The sequence below is a fragment of the Leptopilina boulardi genome, unplaced genomic scaffold (genome assembly GCF_019393585.1).
Source record: "Leptopilina boulardi isolate dan_hultmark-lab unplaced genomic scaffold, ZJU_Lbou_2.1 LbouV2_352, whole genome shotgun sequence".
In the NCBI taxonomy this organism is placed as follows: domain Eukaryota; kingdom Metazoa; phylum Arthropoda; class Insecta; order Hymenoptera; family Figitidae; genus Leptopilina; species Leptopilina boulardi.
The window spans coordinates 1,916,682-1,934,106 of NW_026137921.1; the positions used below are offsets into that span (position 1 = coordinate 1,916,682).

Consider the following 17,425-nt stretch of genomic DNA (forward strand, 5'->3'; position numbering starts at 1 on the left):
AATTGTTCACATAAATTACATTTATATATAAGATATAGCTAATAAAGAATTATTGACACAGGTGAATTTTTCAAAAAAAAATAACGTTGGAACTAAAGAGTAAACATTAAAAAACTAAAATTTATTACAATTTTTCCACGTATATATTTTTTTACGTCGTTTTTTTTTTTTTATTATTTGAACAAAATTAGCAATTACGTATTTTATTTGAGACACATTTTAAAAAACAGACGTTAGAAATTTATTCTTCTTTTTTAATAATAATAATAATAATCATCATCTACTTAAAAATTATTATTTATTAATGTAAATAATAGATGGCTAAAGAAATTGAATTTATAATTTTATTGTTTATTTAAATTAAATTAATATCAAGGGCGAAATTTTAAATTTTCTTGACTCGAAATAATATATTGTACATTTTTATATTAAATTATTTGAATCGAATAAAAATATATTTGTCTCTCAGAGCCTAATAATTTTTTTTTGTTTCAATTTAAAAAATTTAATTTATCATAAATAAAATTTATTTGAAACAAATAAATATTTATATATATATATATATATATATATATATATATGTATATATATATATATATATTATAGAGTATGAAATAATAGTTGTAATAAAAATCTATAACACGTTGGCAGCATTTAAAACAATTCAACAAAACGCATATATATATAGAGCTCTACTATTCAAAATCATGATTCTACATTTCTTTCAATCAGACACAACTTGTTTCTGTTACATTTTACACTTTCTAGAAATGTCGTCAAATGTAGAAAAGAAAAAAAAACCGGCCTTTTTAACGTCACGTATTTTCAATGACATTAGTACTTCATTCACTAGGGTTGATTGCCGACGAATCTTGGTCCACCATCGGAATTTTAATGAACATTATAGTCTCTGATTTCTCTCAGGATGTTAAATCTTTTTTTTTTTTTTTTTTGTTTTTTTGTTAATTTCTCACTCTAAACGAATTCTCAAGAGATTTATTTAATCTACCGCTACGCAGAAAATCAATTTAAGGAGTATATTGCACTTTTATTATCTTTTGACATATACACACTATTAATTTCATGATATTTTGGAATGCAACGTTTTTATTCGATATATGGTATTAAATTGATACAAACATTGAAATTATTTTTTAGAAATCATCCAAAAATTGGGATCATTTTTCAATACACAATATCTTAATTTTCTAATGACATTTGTAAACAAACAGGATTGGGAAGCAGGAGTCCAAAATTATATTCTTCCATAAAAAAAGTTGCGTATGTTGTTCATTAATAATTTTCGGAAAGTTTACACTCTTGGCCAGATTTGCCTACACTTTTTTGTCCTTTTCTAACGCATATGTTGTCATGACAACACGTGTGTTAAAAAAGGAAAAAAAAGTGTAGCCATATATATGGCTAGGAGTGTACAATATTCCCAGGTGAAAAATTAACGTTACTAACGTTACTAATGTTCTATAAAAAAAAATTAAGAGTTTCTAAAATATATTTTCACAGAAACTTTGCCACTACTTTCCCATTACCACTTTCACTTCCACTTAAACTTTTTATAATTTTCATTCCCATTTCCATTTCCACTTTTTTATATTCATTGCCACTTTCACTTTTTCTAATTTTCATTTCCATCCCTATTTCCACTTTCAGTTTTTTATATTCATTGCAACTACAACTTTTACTAATTCTCCTTCCCACTTTCACTTCCACTTCCACTTGTTCCAATTTTCATTCCCATTTCATCTTCCACTTTTTTATTTTCATTACAACTTTTTTATATTTTCACTCCCACTTCCATTCCTATATTTTTTTAAATTTCCATTACCACTTTCACTTTTTCTAATTTCCATCCATTGTAATTAAAAAAAGTGGAAATGGTTGTGTAAATGGAAACTAGAAAGAGATTTAGTCGAAATGGCAACAGCTAATGGAAATTAGAAGTGGAAAAAATGGGAGTAGAAGTGGGAATGAAAATTAGAAAAAGGGAAGTAGGAATAAAAATTATAAAAAGTGGAAGTGGAAGTGGTAATGAAAATAAAAAAGTGGAAGTGAAAACGGGCATGAAAATTATAAAAAGTGGAAGTGAAAATGGGAATGAGAGTTAGAAAAAGTGAAAGTGGAAACGGTAATGAAAATAAAAAAGTGGAAGTGATAATAGGAATAAAAATTATAAAAAGTTCGGGTAAGAACATTAAATACTTCCTGGTGGTCGATTTTCGACAAGTTTCTGCACAGATAATTTTTTTTGCCGAAACACTACGATAGTGCATTTTCATGTATTTTTTCACGCTGAATCCGAATTCGAAGTCAGAATTGACAGATTGGCTCAAATTTTGAAGATAATTCCGAAAAACTGATTTTGAGTTTTTTGTTACTTGTGTTTTTTTGCAATTATCTCAAAAATTTGAGCGAATCTAACAATTCTGACTTTGGATTCGGATTCAGCGACAAAAAATACATGGAATTAGACTATCGCAGTGACATTCAAAAATTTTTTAACTTTTTGATTTTATTTTTCTTTCTGAGCAGTTTTTTGAGTTTATCTCAAAAATAAGAGCCAATCTGATAATTCTGACTTCGGATTCGGATTCAGCGTGAAAAAATACATGAAAATAGACTAGTGTAGTGTCTCGGCCAAACAACTTTTTATTTTTTGTGTGCCTGTGTTATTGTTGAAACTTACTAAAAGCGTTCGGATTTACCCCGGTTGACCCTATATTGTTGGACAATAATAATAATAATTTTTTTTTATTAACATATTATAAATAAACAATTTTTTTTAAGACAGCTAAAAATTTCTATTGTTTCTAACGTTAACAATAATTTTTTTTGGTTTAATATTTTTATAGAAAGCGACCATTAAAATCCCCGACCAGTGATTTTTAGAAGCTTAGCATTCAATTTTCTAGTTCCCTTCCACCATATTGGAAGCGCCATTTTAAATTTTTAAAAACTAACGCAGATTCATAAAATTATTTACAATTAAATATTTGAAAAAGTTTCTATGTAAAAAATATATTTATATTAATTTAGTTTTTCGTTCCAAATTTATTTCTCTGAAAAGTATTATTACAATTTTTTTCTTTATCATTTTCTTTTTATCTATTTATTCTGTGTAGGGACATATACCTTGGAGGGTTTTTAGAGGTCCGTATGGAGCTAAGCATCTTTTGAATATGTATGACCTTAAAATCTTTACCTTAATGCACAAGCAACTCAGAAAGTGTAACTGTAACCGGATTTATATATATATATGGGACGTTCTTTGTCAACCGGACCACCCCATCTCTCCATAATTGGTTTAATTTAAAAAAATTTTATCATATTGGAAAAATTAGCTTGGAATGTCTACTTTTTAATCCCGTTGGGCGCTTTTTGAAATTCAAAATGGCGACTTAAATATGGCGCCTAAACGACATAAAAAACACAAAAAATCCACTAATATGATCTATATTATTGTTTAAAGCTTCACATATGACGATAAAAATAACCACAACATAGTTTACTTACAAACTGATAACGTATCTCCATTCAAAATTCAAAAATTCAAAATGGCGGATTAAATATGGCGGATAAAATTAAAAATTGAGCTAGACTCGTGAAAATTACTACTTGGAGGTTTTCGAGGTCGCTGATTACGAATCCGGTGTTAGTTTTCAAAAATTCAAAATGGCGGATCCAATATGGCGGACAAAAATTGAAAAATTGTTTAGATTCGACTGAAACTTGTTACTCGGGGGTTTTTGGGGTCGCTGATTACGAATCCGTTGTTAGTTTTCAAAAATTCAAAATGGCAGATTCAATATGGCGGAAAAATTGAAAAATCGTGTAGATTCGATTGAAACTTGTTACACGGGGGTTTTTGGGGTCGCTGATGACGAATCCGGTGTTAGTTTTCAAAAATTCAAAATGGCGGATCCAATATGGCGGACAAAAAATTGAAAAATCGTGTAGATTCGATTGAAACTTGTTACACGGGGGTTTTTAGGGTCGCTGATTACGAATCCGGTATTCGTTTCCAAAAATTCAAAATGGCGGATCCAATATGATGGACAAAAATTAAAAAATCGTTTAGATTCGCCTGAAACTTGTTACTCGGGGGTTTTTGGGGTCGCTGATTACAAATCCGTTATTAGATTTTAAAAATTCAAAATGGCAGACTTAAAATAGTAGCCCAAAATTTAAATAATTAAGTTAAACCCGTAAAATTGTTTACTGGGGGGTTTTCGGGGCCACTGATTACGAATCTGCGGTTACTTTTTAAAAATTCTAAATGGCTGACCAAAAATCCAAGAAATTGAGCTAAACTCGTTAAAATGTCTACCTAAGGGTTTTTCAGGACAATCTTTACGAATTCATCGTTACTTTTTAAAAAATCAAAATGGTGAATATAAAATGGTGGACCAAAATATAAAAAATTGATCTAACTTTTTTATATTGAACGTAAAAAGGTGCCATTTGAACTTATCAAATACAACGCCAGATAACTTTTTATGGAAATTACGTGAGGATTATTTAATTAATAATCACAAAACTAGCTTAATTTTTTAATTCTATCCGCTATTTTGAATTTTAAATAGAGATTTGTCATCAACCATTTAAAAATTTTTTAAAACTGACATTGGATTTGTAATCAGCGACCAAAAAACCCCCTATGTAGACATTTTTACGAAATTAGCTCCATTTTTTCAATTTTTGTCCGCCATATTGGATCCGCCATTTTGAATTTTTGAAAACTAACACTGGATTCGTAATCAGCGACCTCGAAAACCCCCAAGTAGTAATTTTCACGAGTCTAGCTCAATTTTTAATTTTATCCGCCATATTTAATCCGCCATTTTGAATTTTTGAATTTTGAATGGAGATACGTTATCAGTTTGTAAGTAAACTATGTTGTGGTTATTTTTATCGTCATATGTGAAGCTTTAAACAATAATATAGATCATATTAGTGGATTTTATGTCGTTTAGGCGCCATATTTAAGTCGCCATTTTGAATTTCAAAAAGCGCCCAACGGGATTAAAAAGTAGATATTCCAAGCTAATTTTTCCAATATGATAAAATTTTTTTAAATTAAACCAATTATGGAGAGATGGGGTGGTCCGGTTGACAAAGAACGTCCCATATACTGAACACAGATGAAAATTTAATGCAAGGAATTACTTTACTTGTTTATCAGGATTTGAAACTTTAATTTTGTTTTAAATTTAAACAATAAAATGAATCTTTTTCTTTAAATATATAACATTGATAATGACGCGGCATATATATGATAAATTATATATGAAGCAACTATATATAGTCAATATATACTTTATAAATTCTCATCTTTTTCAATTGTAATGCAACAAATTTCAATTTTCTCTTTCTCTGATCCGCAGAAGATTACATTTGAGAATTTCAATCAAATCGATAATTAAAGATGAGTTATTAGCTTAAAGTAATTGAAAATCGCATCCTGACATGTCCGTTAAAAGCAACAGTAATTACTAGAAACGGAAATGAAACAGCGGCCATCTTGTTCTTACACTAAATTCAATTTCATGTTTTGATTGTATATGTCATATATAATCAATGTTCTAAATTGGTAACATTTTTTTAATGATTTATAAATATAAAATTGTTGCAAAGATACAGGATAAATTTTTGACTATTTTTCTTTTCTGTTCGACGTCATACTTATTTATATTAGCGTTTGGAGTACCTCTAACTTGAAAATGTTGCAACTCAAGAATTTTTTAACTTTTTCGTCTGCTAAACATAAAACTTTTTGGAATTTCTTAAATTTCCTTGTGAGCCATTCGTAATAATTCATCTCTCACCTGAGTTGCAACAGTTTCCCCGCAAAAGCGCTAGTAGTCATCGGATTCATAGTCAGCGTCCCCGAAAACCTTCGAGCAACAAGTTTCAAAGGATTTCGAACGATTTTTAAAAATGGCCGCCATATTGGATCCACCATTTTGAATTTTAAAAATTTAACTAACTAAACTAAATAAATTGTCAGCAGGGTTTCATAAGCTGCAATTGGCTTAATTGACCTAAATAAATTATTATTATTCTTAAAAAAAATGCGTAAAAAATTTTTTTTTTCAAACTAATTCAAAATTGTTGGAAAATATTTTTAAGATAAAATATTAATTTTTTTTATTGATTTGTAATAGTAATTTCAATTAAATTATACACTTTGGCAATTTTGCGAATATTTTAACACACGAGGTGTTGCTTAATTTTCTATATGAAGAGCAATGATAATAATTTGTCACAAGTGTGTGACAAATTTATGTATTAATTTTTATAATAATAACGATACATGTTTAAAATTTTAAATTGTAAATTAAACCTCTTAAAAATGACAATTTTTTTTAAAAAGAAATTTAAATTTTTACAATTTTAAGTCGTATAAAATTTAAAAATAGATAACATTTGATGTATATTCAAAGCATATAAATTTTTGTTACAAATTAGAACTTACACAAAAATTGAAACATCATGCAACGCAACGTTTATGATAAACAATTTTTAAAGAAATAATTTTTTAAAATGAAAAATTCTATAATTTTTTGCCTAAAAAATATTTTTTGTAGTTTTCATTATTCAACATAAAAAAATATTTTTTAGGCAAAAAATTATAGAATTTTTCATTTTAAAAAATTATTTCTTTAAAAATCGTTTATCATAAACGTTGTGTGTACTTCAGCTTTGTAAAAACTTTTCTTAAAACTAGGTTTTCATTTCATGACTATTTAGCTTCCTCATTATGATACACTTATATTCAAGATTAAAAGAAAGAGTACAACTAAAATAGCGATCAATTTTATAAATATTGGTAAAATTTTAAGTTTATATACATCAATAGATTCGTTATCATGCTAGGAATTCAATTTTGACAAGAATTAATTAAAATTTCTATATAGGAAAAAGTAATTTCAAAAAATACAAAAAACAATTTTTTTCAAAAATTCAAAAAAATTATTTAATCTATAGATTTCAGTAAAGTATGAACTTTATATATAGGTTAATCGATTCATTTTAATGCAAGAAATAAGTTTTTTTACCAAACAAAATTAAATTTACACAGAAAAAAAAAATTTTGAAAAAATTGTATAAAAAAAATGTTATGAATATATTTGGAAATCCTTGTGTCAGATTTTAGGTATTAATGATTACAATAAGCATACAAAATTTCAGGATAATACGTTAAAACGTTTCTGAGATAATTTGTACACAATATTTTGTGACATACACACACATATACACACTCATACATACACACACATACATCTGGATATTTGATTAAATATAGATGATTAATGAGGAAGTATAGATTAAAAAAGAATTCTTATAATATGAATATTAAAGTTACGGTGACGTGACAATATATATATTTGTTATTGTGTTACGTTGAAACGTGTTCTAGGAAGTTATGTTATCTACTTTTTGTTAATACAACTTTTCAAATCTTGTTGAGAACCTCTTAATATAGTTAAAAATAGTAAAAATCTAAGATTTTTTTGGGTCGTTACTTTCTCATGAGGAAGTAAAAAGTAAACTATATTTTCTTTTAAATTAGTAAAAATTTTGATTAGTTTGAATTAGTGACTCACTTTTTGCTTCTAAATTAATTTTTACTAATTCAAAAGCAAAAAGTGAGTCACTAATTCAAACTAATCAAAATGTTTACTAATTCAAATTTAGAGAGAATATACCAAATCAAAGCAAAAAAAAAAATCATATTTCTTATAAAAATATTGTCAAAAAAATTTTATTTGAAAATAATTTAAAACATAAATGAGGTAAAATTCCTGAACTGTCACAGGTCCAAAAATGAAGTCTACGGGATCGAGCCAAGATTTTCAGGGATTGTTGTCCTATTGGATAGATCTTCGAATATCAAGTATTGTGAAGTTTTATCAAAACCTGTAGGATGTGGAGGGGGTTGAAATTTCCCACTTTTGATGAACACTCACCTTTTCAAGCCTTTGTAACTTTTTTCCTTTTTGTCGTACAAAAATTTCACTAGAAGGTTTTTTTTAGGTTTTTTTACGTACATTTTGATAAAAATTATTAATTTGAAAAAAAAAATTTTTTTGACCCTTTTTTTGCAAAAATAAAAATAAATTTGTATTTTTCTCGACAAGAGGTATTTTTAATTTTTTTTAAAATATTTTCATTCGAAAGCTGAGATTTTTTCCGATGAAATATGTAATTTCCAGGAGGGCGTTTTTTTTTTCTTCGAGTAATGAAAAAAAGAGTAAAGAGGTGCACCAAGTATCTCGCGCAACTGATGTGACGCGACATCTGTTTATTCATTGGTATATACAGCATAACTTTACGCTAATAAATTTCATGAAACATTATTGTTTCTCTACTTAAATAATATAATATGTGATTAAGAAGATTTTTTAAATTTTATGAAAGTATTATTATTAATACGATAATTGTACGAACTTCTGTACTTTTAAATTTTTTTATATACAAGGATCTAAGTTAATGAAACTTTAAACTTGATAACTAATATCAATCACAAATAATGGTTTAAAAATAAGCCGTTAAGGTCTTAATGAAAAACGAGATATTAATATGACAAATATTTAGTTCTATTAGATTCAAAACAAGCCTTTGTGGTCTTGGACTCAATACAAAATTTTATTCGCTAGAAATGAGACGTTAAAAGTCTTCAATCAAGCCCATGAGGTCTAGATACTAGTGAGTTGTAACTAGATGTACAACAAAAGTGCCCGAGTGTAAAGTGTCATGGACGCCTTTCCACAAATGTGACGCGTCTATAGTTAATCGGAACTAAATGAATTAATTCAAAAGACTCACATCTTCATTCCTGTATAAAAAATTTAAAAACTATGTTTATAAAACATTTTCATATCATGAATTGTTTGTGTCCTATAAATTCAGCTTTAATTGTTATGAGTGTGAAAATAATGTTATATATACAACATAATTTTATTACAATTTTCTCACAAATATAAAAATATATAAATTGTATACAAAAATAAATTGGTCTCTATATGTTTTATAATATAAAGTATGATTTATATCAATAAAATATTGTTTGATGTTTCAAAACTTGTGTAAAATTTCAATAATATGGTGTTGACAGGTTTCATAAAAGTTTAGGTTATGTTAGCTAATTTTTATACCGCGCAGTGGTTTGATTTAAGCCCAGTTTCGGGCTTGTGGCTACTTTCTATTTCAAAAGGCAGCTTATTGTTAGCCCCTACAGTAGGCTTAAAGTAAGACTTATGCTATGAGCGAGTTAGAAACTATATTCGGTCTAGTTTGTGTCCCATATTGAAACTAGCTTCTTTTCGGGTTTGAAACAAAACTTATTTTTTCCTGTGTAGATACTCTTGCCTTATAGAAACTTGGAATGGACTATATGTTCTACATGTTATAACATTCACGAAAACATGAATCTTTTAAACGTTATAAATGACTCTCAATTGGTATCAACGAAATATTAACTCAATTTAGAAAAATATAAAATAGTAAATAAAATATATTATATAACTAAAACATTTTGAGTGACAAAACCTGACAAAACTCTTTTAGTGAATCCAGTTAGTCGTTATGAATTTTGTTCAATTATTAAAATACAACAAAATATGATATTCTTAATCACATATTATATTAATTAAGTAGAGAAACAATAATGTTTCATGAAATTTATTAGCGTAAAGTTATGCTGTATATACCAATGAATAAACAGATGTCGCGTCACATCAGTTGCGCGAGATACTTGGTGCACCTCTTTACTCTTTTTTTCATTACTCGAAGAAAAAAAAAAACGCCCTCCTGGAAATTACATATTTCATCGGAAAAAATCTCAGCTTTCGAATGAAAATATTTTAAAAAAAATTAAAAATACCTCTTGTCGAGAAAAATACAAATTTATTTTTATTTTTGCAAAAAAAGGGTCAAAAAAATTTTTTTTTTCAAATTAATAATTTTTATCAAAATGTACGTAAAAAAACCTAAAAAAAACCTTCTAGTGAAATTTTTGTACGACAAAAAGGAAAAAAGTTACAAAGGCTTGAAAAGGTGAGTGTTCATCAAAAGTGGGAAATTTCAACCCCCTCCACATCCTACAGGTTTTGATAAAACTTCACAATACTTGGTATTCGAAGATCTATCCAATAGGACAACAATCCCTGAAAATCTTGGCTCGATCCCGTAGACTTCATTTTTGGACCTGTGACAGTTCAGGAATTTTACCTCAAATTTAAAATTTAAGTAAATAGTACAGGTATTGTAAATCAGTTTGAATTAAGAAAGGTGAATAAAAAATTTAATTTATTAATTTGTATATATAATATATCATAATGCGAATACAAATTAGGAAATAATCTCCAACATTGCTTTGTATATATTATAATTTTTATTAATTCTTCCTTGTTCTAAAAGTTTTGTATATATATATATATCAAGTGTGTGTGGTATTTCATGTTAAACGGATTCTTGAGCTCTTTTATACTCGTAAACGCTACCACGTTGAAGAAAGCTTTTCTGTGTTTCTTCAAAATGTTGAATATTTTGGCCCGGCAAACCGTAGCCACCTCCACCTGGTGTCTGAAGGATGAAAATATCCTGCAAATATTGAGATATTTTCATATTGTAATATAAAAATTATATTTAATTTTTTTTATTTACTATTTTTTTCAGTTTCATCTAGATTTTTTAATTTTATAATTATATTATTTCAATTTACATTAATAAATTGATGACAAATCTTTTATGCGTAATAAATATTGCTTGTATCAGATGACATGTAATTAAATATAAAAAATAAGAATTTTTAATAGATCCTTCAGTTGATTGCTCAATTTCTAATCTAAAAGAGAGAGAAACAATTGTTCATATTCTAGGGGAGTGTCCAGTATATACTGTACTAAGAAATTTATTTTATGAAGACATAAATTTAAAATTCTCCAATGGGCTTACTTGGATGGATTTGTTGACTTCGAATGATAATAACAAATTGAGGGCTTTGATCGAGGGGGAATTTACTAGTAAAAATTGTGTACACTTGATTTCAACTACACATATTACCATTATTACCTTAGTATTACACTTTTTACAAGTATTACATACTACTACCAAAATAATACTGTATTACAAAGTATTACACATATATTACTGAGTATTACTTTTTATTACAAAAAATATTACACGTCAAATAGCACTTTCAATAAAATTACTTAAAATTATTATTTAATAGCAAAACTTTAAAATAAGAAATAGAGAAATAAATAATTAAATATTTTTAAATATTAGGGTAAGTGCATCAATTACGGCGCGTTCATAAAAAATAACTATTAGTATTATTATATTTAATATAACTGTTGCCAAATGATTAAAAAAAATTATTTTAATCTTTTTTTGATACAATTACTAATGAAGATGTACATTTAAACAATTATTAATTAAATTATTTGAGATCAAATTTTTTCCCTCGCCGTAATTGAAACATTTTTAATATTTCCATTGGCTCCAATTTCGGCGGGCAAAGTATCTTCAAAATACACGTAATTTTGATCACCGAAATTGATACAAACGCGCCGCAATAGAAAATTACGGTATTAGTTTTAATTTCTCATATTTGTTTAAATAATCGATTTTTATAAAATTAAACATTTTTTTAAACATCTAAATAACATAACCTTTTAGTTGAATAAGTCTTAAATTGAGTTTATATAATAGAAATGTCGAATTTTCTATTTCAAAGGTGTTTTGACTCGAATCGCGTCGCAATTAGTGCCATTTACCCTACTTATAAAAGAAAATAATAAATTTCTCTTTTTTAAAACGTAAATAACAATATTATTTCAAATGTTTTGAAATTTCTTTTAAAGAACACGATAAATATAACTTATTTGTTTTTAACTTTGGACGAGGAACTGAACAAATATAATTTTCTATATATTATAATATCCGTGAGCATCCATGTTTATAATGTTTAATATTTGGTTTTTTGCTATCTTAAACCACGAACACAAACAATCTAAGCATCGTGTATTTTATTTCGGTGTAATTACAGGAGCAGATGTTTTACAGTAGTCGATTTTTTTACTTATTCCGGTAAGGTAGCTAAACGCTAAAAATCGGCACAGTTTTCTTGTGTGTATCAAATTAATACAAGAATTAAGATCAACTCATGCAACGTTTTGATTCGATATAAGGTATCAAATTGATCCAAATATTTGGATCATTTTCAAGAAATAATCCAGAATATGGGATCATTTTTTGATACCTGAATTGGTATCAAAGTATAACTGTCATGGCTGGCATGCTCTTATTGACAAGTTTATTAATTAATTTATTCACTGCACTGAATATTCAGATATTAAAAATACTTTTATTATGAATTTTAAGAAAGAGAGAAGCGAAAACTTATAAATTGCGATAAATTAAATAAGAAAAAATTTATTTCGAAATAAAATGAAATACACTAACCTTTATTTATGTTTATCACATAAGATTTAAGTTAAGTTCACAATCACAACACTTGAAAATTTTTAATTATTTTTGTGGTTCAAATAATTATCAATAATTTATTTATTATAAAAGTAATGCACGCTTGATAAATATTTCTAATGCGTTGTCAATTAATGCAATTAATAATTTCCTATTACACAATATCATAATCGACATATATGACATTTGTAAACAAACAGGGTTGGGAAACAAGAGCCCAAATATGTTCGTCTAAAGCAGAGTTGGGTAGGATTGAAATTCGCTTTGGACGAATATATTTTGGGCTCTTGTTTCCCATCCCTGTTTGTTTACAAAAGTCATATATGTCGATTATGATATTGTGTAATAGGAAATTATTAATTGCATTAATTGACAACGCATTAGAAATATTTATCAAGCGTGCATTGTTAAATTTTGTTCATTTATAATAAATAAATTATTGATAATTATTTGAACCATAAAAATAATTAATTTTCAAGTGTTGTGATTGTGAACTTAACTTAAATCTTATGTGATAAATATAAATAAAGGTTAGTGTATTTCATTTTATTTCGAAATAAATTTTTTCTTATTTAATTGCTCGCGATTTATAAGTTTTCGCTTCTCTCTTTATTAAAATTCATAATAAAAGTATTTTTAATATCTGAATATTCAGTGCAGTGAATAAATTAATTAATAAACTTGTCAATAAGAGCATGCCAGCCATGACAGTTATACTTTGATACCAATTCAGGTATCAAAAAATGATCCCATATTCTGGATTATTTCTTGAAAATGATCCAAATATTTGGATCAATTTGATACCTTATATCGAATCAAAACGTTGCATTCCAAAATGATACCATCAACCCTGTTGAAAATTCCTATGTGAGAACACATATGGGATCCCATCCAGGATCTCTTGTGAGTTCTTATGTGGGTTTCAAATTTTTACTTATATTAACATGTTTTGGTTTGATTTTCTTTAAATTTTTTATGGTATTAAACCATAATACCACAATATTACAAGTATTACACAGTATTACATGGTACTACACAATAATACTTATTATTACAAGACATTACAAAATATTACAGGTATTACCGAGTATTACCAGGCAAGTGTACACTTGACTACCAGAGTAAATTCCCCCTCGGCTTTGATAGACTTTATATTAAAAGTATTGAAAGCGAGTTCTCCTATGATGTGGTTTTTAATAATAATTTTAGTTTATAAAGAAATTTTTTGTTTGTAAAAAAGAAAAAAGATGAATATTGCTATTGTATTTGCACTCTATTCTATTTTTAATATTTGAAGACAATAAAGTAAATTATATTACTGCTCGTATCAGAAAAATTAATATTTCCCTATAAAATCCATCAGACATGCCCTTATATATTTGTGAAGAAGAAAAACATTTCTATTCTCAATATAAAGTAATATATTGCGAATAGAACGTTTTTCCGTTTTAGTATATTTTACAAAGTCGACGTTGGAGTATGTAGTATTTTAAAGTCTATTTGGGTTTATATATATAGAGAGAGAGAGCCAAAATGTACAGTACACAGGTGAAATCCTTTTCACTTTTGAGATGTGCAAATTTATTGCTGACTTTGTTGATTTTTTTTCTTTTGCTCACATATAGAAGTACATGACTTCAGATGTTGTCTCATAACATCAGAAGGTAGGATAAGAAAGAAAAAGGGTTTCATCCAGAAAGATAAAATCTTTACGAGAAAACATAAAATGTCAAATCTTTTACCCGACTCCTTTGTTTTCTTTTATACATTCTTCCCTCTCTTTTATTATGACTAAAAGTTATCAGAAATCTTTCAACAAAGAATTTAAATTTTTTTCCATTATTCCTTTTACTTTTAATTCTTGTGTCTACGTAATATGTTAATTTTCTTAAATTGTTAATTTTTTTTTTTTTTTTTTTTTTCTTGTAAAAACAGTTGAAATATACATTTTTTTTTATCTATTCAAACATACCAATTCGTATTTATTTAAATTTACATATTTAAATGTTTCCAATTTAAAATTGACAAAATCGCAATACTTTTTTTTTTTAATAAAACATATTTTTCATTTTCAATATGTCAAAAGTTTCATTAAATAAATATGTAAATGACGAAACAATTTGTCAAATATATAAATTGTTGAATATACATTAAATTTTAGATAGATTTATAATAAAAATGATGACCTTTGGATAAATAGATTATAATAACCTTACGTCAATGTTTCGAAATCAAAATTATTTCCTCTTCAGGGAGTCTAATAAAATAAAAAAAAAAAAAAAATTACAAACAAACAATGATATAGAAAAATTAAAATAATAAAAGAATAATCCCAAATTACAAAAAAAAGAAGAACATAAAAATTCAATGTCATTCTCACTATCGTCATGATATAAATATTATTATAGAGTAAACATCGAAAAACACTTACACATTGGAGAAATAGTATCTGGAGAAAATATTTTTTAAAAAAACTTATAATCACAAAATAATAATTAAATAACATATCATTTTAAAAGAATAATTGACTTTGAATTATATAAAGAATAATTAAATAGTTTTAATTAAAAATTAAAATTAATAAAATAAATAAATAAAATAAAAATTGGAAAAAAATACCACAAAAATTATCCATTTTTTTAAATTGACAATAAAAATTAATAACAGAAAGTTTATTTATAATCTATTTGTCCAAATAATATCGTTTTAATTATTAATCTATCTTAATATTAACATTAAATTTAAGTATAAATTAAAAGAAAATTTAGGTCTGGTCGAGGGTGAAATATAACTTCAAATTTAGGCCTTTAAATGTCGTTGAGGTCATAAAGATAAAAATTACCTTAAAAATCATTGTCAAATTTCAGGGTCATAAGTCATGGGGCGACAATAGACCCTCATAACAAAAGGATATCCCTAGGATGTCCATATCAATGGTCGATATCCTAGAATGGTCCCCAGGATATCTTGGGATATCCAAACCGCCGGTCTGTGGGACATCAACAGGACATCCATAGGATATCCACAGGATATCCCTAAGACATCCACAAAATATCTATTGGATATTATATCGCAGGATATCCATGGGATATCCTCAGGATGTCCGTGGGACATTCTTAGGATATTCACGGGACATTTAATATATCAACATATATTTTTAAAGGTTAAAATTGTTAAGCTAATATAATGAATAATAACATAATAAAAACAAAAATCTTATGAGCTTCTAATTTATTTTAAATGAAGATTTGAAACGCATTTTTCAAAGTTTTTAAATAAACTCATGCACTTAATGTATAATTAATATTAATAGTTATTCGTTATTTGCGGGGAAGAATTTATATTGTTTAAAGCCAATTTATTTTCTGACAATATTAAGCATATGAATAAAGGAATGAATCACGAATGAGAAAAAAATTAGTTAATAATTTTTCAAATTAAACAACTTTCTCGAAAAACAAGTTGCATTTTATTTTATTTATATAAAATTTAATTCACAGAATATTCTCACTCGTTGTCTCATAATGACTTTAAAAACAGTATCCTGAGAATATCTTCTTGACGTCCAGAAGATATACTGAGAATATCCTGAAAATATCTGTGGGATATCCTGACGATATCTATGGGATATCCTGATGATATCTGTGAAATATCCTGACGATATCTATGGGATATCTGGAGGACATTTATGAAAGTCTATAGAGATATCCAGAAGATATCCTCAGATATCCAAAGGATATCCAAACCGACGATTTTTTGGATATTCTTAAGAGATCCTTTTGATATCCATAGGACATCCCTAGGATATCTGCGGGATATTATCAATATATCCCAAGATATCTTGTGTTATTAGGGGAGTCTTAAAATTAGGTTAATAATAATTATGTAAGAAACATAACTTCAAAGCACAAGATTAAATATCAACATCATAGGTAGAAGGGAGGACAACCTCAAAATTTAGTTTTGAAAATTTAAGCTAGTAATAACTTAAAATCAGATCAAGGGGCAAACATAACTTCAAAATAATCTCAATTTTAAATTAATTTAACAATTAGACTTGAAAACAAATTCATGTAAATAAAGAAAAAATTAATGACAAAATAAATTTAATTTAAAAACCAAATAATAAAGAAAAAAATTTAGCGGAATATATAATTAGAATATCTGAAAAAGTAGATTTAAGACTCAGTTCATATAATTTGATAACTAATTTTCGAGAAGCAGAATAGTATATCAGGTTTCAAAAAAGAAAATAATAATAATAATAATAAAAACTTACTCCAGCAGTAACAGGAACAGCAGTTTTTGCACCTAAATTAATAACTCTTCCATTCACTTTGATTAAAGTATTTATTCCACAAGCACCAGATGAACCTCCATTAAGACCAGGAGGATTATGTACTCTTCTTTCAGTTAAAACGGAGAGTGTCATTGGTCCTCTAAAAAAAGATAATATTTTTCATCTCAAAATGTGAATTGTATTTTATAAGCATATGTTACAAAGTATAGAAAATTAATTTTTTTTTTCATTTTTTTTCGAAATAGGAAAAAATTTGAAATAAATAAAAATAGTTAATTACAAAATATAAAAACTTTTCGGATTATTTTTATTTTTTCACGATGCTCAAGAAGCTATAACAGATATGACAAAAATAGGTTGTTATCTCTGAAATTCTTTTTGCAAAAAGTGACTTTTAATTATCGCCCTATAAAACCAGCATTGAACGTGAAAATGATAAACATTGATTTTAAATACTTTTTTTTTGAAATACTGATACTTTTTACAAAATCGGCCAACATACAAAGAATCCTTGTCTTGTAAATTTCAAAAATCTGAAAGATTATGCGAATTCATGAAAAAAGAAGATTGCAAAATTGCAAATAAGAAAGTAATATAATGACAGTCGGTAGTAGGTTC

General features: G+C 26.6%; 1 protein-coding gene across 1 annotated transcript in view; it reads right to left on the reverse strand.

Moving 5' to 3' along the window:
- Positions 1-10,309: 10,309 nt before the first annotated feature.
- The window catches only part of LOC127286287 (5-oxoprolinase), a 28,279-nt gene continuing 21,163 nt past the window's right edge, over positions 10,310-17,425 (reverse strand). The window contains exons 21-22 of the mRNA XM_051312666.1: positions 16,787-16,946; positions 10,310-10,620 (exon numbers count right to left, since the gene is read on the reverse strand). Of these exons, the coding sequence (XP_051168623.1) occupies positions 10,480-10,620; positions 16,787-16,946 (301 nt within the window). The 3' untranslated portion in view covers positions 10,310-10,479. The remainder of the gene's footprint in view (positions 10,621-16,786; positions 16,947-17,425) is intronic.